The following is a 4621-nucleotide window of genomic DNA, read 5'->3' as shown; positions in this document are numbered from 1 at the left end:
TTTGAGACAGAGCCTTGCTCTGTCACCCAAGCTGTAGTGCAATGGCACCGTCTTGGCTCACTGCAACCTCCACCTCCCAGGTTCAAGCGATTCTCCTGTCTCAGCCTCCTGAGTAGCTGGGACTACAGGTGCGTGCCACCATACCCGGCTAATTTTTGTATTTTTAGTAGAGATAGGATTTCACTATATTGGCCAGGCTGGTCTTGAACTCCTGACCTCGTGATCTGCCTGCCTCAGCCTCCTAAAGTTCAAAGTGCTGGGATTACAGGCGTGAGCCACCTTGGCCGGCCTATTTTTGTCTTTTAATTGGCCCTAAATCATCTCCTGACTGATCATATTTTAAGATATATGTTCTAAGAGCTATTTCCTTTCTGTTTTTAACCTGTTGAGGGCAGTGGGTTACTTGTCAGGTCTCTCTCAGGTTTCTTCATTCTCATTGGTTTCCTCCATTAGTAGGATCTCAGTAATCAAACCAGAGTTTGGACAGTTTAGAGTTGATTTTGTTTTAATCATTATTGCTTAACATCCAGAGATCTGTTTCCAGTCCTTTAGTTTCTTGGTTCCAAACTGGAATATTGGGACATCAGGCAAAACAACTTTCCTACTTTCCTTATTTGTTGGTGTTTAGTGGCTTTCCACTGTGTGTGGTTTTATTCATTACTGAATGAAGTTGTCATCCCCCATACAGAAGGAATTGGGAATTGGACTCTCTTTTTTTTTTTTGTTTTGAGACAGAGTCTTGCTCTGTCACCCAGGCTGGAGTACAGCAGCGCGAACTCAGCTCACTGCAACCTCTGCTTCCTGGATTCAAGTGATTCTCCTGTCTCAGCCACTCAAGTAGCTGGGATTACAGGCACTTGCCACCATGTCCGGCTAATTTTTGTAGAAACGGCATTTCTCCATGTTGTCCAGGCTGGTCTTGAACTCCTGACTTTAGGTGATCCTCCCCCATCAGCCTCCCAAAGTGCTGGGTTACAGAGGTGAGCTGCCGCACCTGGCCGGAATTGGAGCCCCTTTTTTTTCTGTCTTGAGATCGGGTCTGGCTCTGTTGCCCAGGCTGGAGTGCGGTGGTGCAATCTTGGCACACTGCAACCTCCGCCTCCTGGGTTCAAGTGATTCTCCTGCCTCAGCCTCCCAAATAACTGGGATTACAAGTGTGCGCCACTACATCCAGCTAATTTTTGTATTTTTAGTAGAAACTGGGTTTTGCTATATTGGCCAAGCTGGTCTCGAGCTCCTGACCTCAGGTGATCTACCCTCCCGGGCCTCCCAAAATGCTGGGATTACAGGCATGAGCCACCATGCCCAGCCATGGAGCCTCTTAAAGGCATAGTTTAGAGAAATATCCTACTCTCATTTTTGTCTTATCCCTTGGTTAACTCATTCCTAATCTCATTCTCCCTCACTTTCCTGGTTTTGTCTGTTAACTTCCTATTTTTGTTGCTCTCCTTAACCATACCACCTTTCAGCTCTCCTTTTCTTCTTTCCCCTTTCCCTCACCGGTGAGTCTTGCCTCCCTCTTTTAAGTATCCTTTTCCCACAAGAGCAAGGTAATTTCGTATAATAGGAAATACGTGGGAGATGAAGGGCGGACAAAATGTAAATAAAGCAAACCAAAATAAGGGAGAAGTTCGTAACCACAGGTCGTTTATTCTTTTTTTCCCTTCAATTTCTTTTTTTGTTTTGTTTTGTTTTTTTGAGACAGTTCTTGCTCTGTAGCACAGGCTGGAGTGCAGTGGCATTATCTTGGCTTACTGCAACCTCCATCTCCTGTGTTCAAGTGATTCTCCTGTCTCAGCCTCCTGAGTAGCTGGCATTACAGGCATATGCCACCATGCCTGGCCAATTTTTTGTATTTTTATTTTATTTTATTTATTTTTTGAGATGGGGTCTCACTGTGTCACCCAGGCTGGAGTGCAGCAGTGCAATCTTGGCTCACTGCAGCCTCCGCTTCCTGGGTTCAAGCAGTTTTCCCACCTCAGCCTCCCAAGTAGCTGGGATTACAGGGGCTGCACCACCACGCCCAGTTAAGTTTTGCATTTTTAGTAGAGACAGGGTTTTGCCATGTTGGCCAGGCTGGTCTTGAACTCCTGACCTCAGGTGATCCACCCACCTCAGCCTCCCACAGTGCTGGGATTACAGGTGTGAGCCACCGAACCCGGCCCCTCTTCAATTTCTGAACCTCAGTTGTTTTCTCATCTGTAAAATGGTAATGATACCTACTTAAGGGGGGATATTTGGTAGAATTAAGAATGATATATAAAGTTCTCAGCAGGTAGATGTTCATTAAGTTGCCAGTTACCTTTCTCCTTATTTTTCTTTATTTTTAGTTATAGTTCATCCTTAAGCATTAAAAAATGCTTTTTATATTTATTAGGAAATATGGTTTAATGACAAGTGTTAGCAAACAATGTGGTTTTGGATTTAATTTGGCAAAGTATTGCTGTAGAATGGTATCTATAGCTAATATGCTAACAAATACTGTAGGGCTGGGGTATAATCTAGCTGATTGTAGCACAGGAATAAGAATCAGAATTTTCCAGTGCTGTACCTTTACAGAGTTCTGTTATTTAAAATGGATTTCCAACTGGGCTCAGTGGCTCATACCTGTAATCCCAGTACTTTGAGAGGCTAAGGAGTGGGGATCACCTGAGGTCAGGAGTTTGAGACCAGTCTGGCCAACATGGCGAAACCCCATCTCTGCTAAGAATACAAAAATTAGCTGGGCATGGTGGTGAGCACCTGTAATCCCAGCTACTCAGGAGACTGACGCAGAGAATCACTTCAACCCGAGAGGTGGAGGTTGCAGTGAGCTGAGATCTCGCCACTGCTCTCCAGCGTGGGTGACAAAGCGAGACTCTGTCTCAAAAACAAAACAAAATAAATAAAATAGATTTCATAAGTATGAAATTTGATGGAATCATTTCTGGCACTCCATATTAACATGCGTACTGAAACTGTTCTTGTGATGGGATAGTTTATGTGGGTGTCTCTGAGTTTCAGGTGATTAATCAGGCTTCTTCAAGGGAAGACTGCCTTATTGGAAGATGACTCTTGAGACAGGGTCTCACTCTGTTGCCCAGGATAGAGTGAAGTGGTGCAGTCACGGTTCACTGCAAGCCTCAACTTCCTGGGCTGAAGGGATTCTCCCACCTCAGCCTTCCAAGTAGCTGGGACTACCGGTGTATACCTCCGCACCTGGCTGATTTTTTTTTTTTTTTAGGAGACTGAGTCTTCCTATGTTGCCCAGGCTGACTCCAGGGCTCATGGGATTTTCCCCACTCTGCCTCCCAAAGTGCCGGAAATACAGGTGTGAACCACTGTGCCTGGCATGATGACTCCTAAATAATGTTACTTGTCTTTACTCAGTGGCCCAGTCAGGTTGACACATAAAATTAACCTTCACAGGTTAAAACTTCAATAAATGTTTCACTTCCATGTTTTTCTGCAGACAGATGCACCATCAGGAATGGAATTACAGTCATGGTATCCTGTTATAAAGCAGGAAGGTGACCATGTTTCTCAGACACATTCATTTTTACACCCCAGGTAAGTTGGTATTTATTTGTTTGTTCGTTCATTCATTGCTTCATTCAGCAACTGTATACCACACACTATTCTAGGACGTGGGAATTTAATTATTTATTTATTTTGAGGTGGAGTCTTGTTCTGTTACCCAGGCTGGAGTGCAATGGTGCGATCTCGGCTCACTGTAACCTCCACCTCCTGGGTTCAAGCGATTCTCCTGCCTCAGCCTCCCGAGTAGCAGGGACTACAGGCTCACACCACCATGCCCAACTAATTTTTGTATTTTTAGTATAGACGGGGTTTCACAATGTTGGCCAGGCTGGTCTCGAACTCCTGACCTCAGGTGATCTGCCTGCCTCAGCCTGCCAAAGTGCTGGGATTACAGGCATGAGCCACTGCGCCTGACCAGGAATTTATTTCTTTATTTTCAGGCTTTCTTGTTAATCATAGATTATCTTTGAAAATTCCAAATTATTTTTAAATAAGTCCGTTGGTATTTAATGTATTTTTTTGTTTCATTTATCATTATAGGGAAATTGTAGACAAATTGTGTTTAGTCACTCTTACTGAAAAAAATTCAAAGAAAGAATCTAAAATGAAATTAATTATAAATTGCACTGAATATTTGAAATAACCTTTACTATGTATTTCTATGTGTTTTCTAGAAATAGGTCATTTTCTTTTTGCCCTAAAGTAAAAAATGAAAATTCTTTAATTTCTTACTTTTCTTCAAGAGGTAAACCAACTCTTCAAGAGTTTGGTGGCAACTTTGATTTTTTTTTTTTTTTTTTTGAGACCGAGTCTCACTGTGTCACCCAGACTGGACTGCAGTGGCAGGATCTTGGTCCACTGCAGCCTCCGCCTCCCAGGTTCAAGCAGTTCTTCTGCCATGTCATCCTGTAGCTGAGCCTGAGCGCCAGCCGCCACTTCCGGCGAATTTTTTTGTATTTTTAGTACAGACAGGGTTTCACCATGTTGACCAGGCTGGTTTTGAACTCCTGACCTCAAGTAATCTGTTGGCCTTGGCCTCCCAAAGTGCTGCTAGGATTATAGGCATGAGCCACCGTGCCCAGCTGCGACCTCAACTTTTTTT

At 43.8% G+C, this 4621-nt stretch overlaps 1 protein-coding gene across 4 annotated transcripts in view; it reads left to right on the top strand.

The window, feature by feature from the left end:
• SKIL (SKI-like proto-oncogene) overlaps window positions 1-4621 on the top strand; it is a 29788-nt gene that overhangs the window by 16263 nt on the left and 8904 nt on the right. For all 4 annotated transcript variants that reach the window (XM_011948997.1, XM_011948999.1, XM_011948995.1 and 1 more), the window contains one exon: window positions 3452-3549. In XM_011948997.1, coding sequence (XP_011804387.1) covers window positions 3452-3549 — 98 coding nt within the window. The remainder of the gene's footprint in view (window positions 1-3451; window positions 3550-4621) is intronic.

This window comes from Colobus angolensis, unplaced genomic scaffold (genome assembly GCF_000951035.1).
Source record: "Colobus angolensis palliatus isolate OR3802 unplaced genomic scaffold, Cang.pa_1.0 Scaffold289, whole genome shotgun sequence".
NCBI lineage: Eukaryota > Metazoa > Chordata > Mammalia > Primates > Cercopithecidae > Colobus > Colobus angolensis.
The sequence above is the reverse complement of the archived record's forward strand: the minus strand, read 5'-3'. Positions and strand labels throughout refer to the sequence as shown.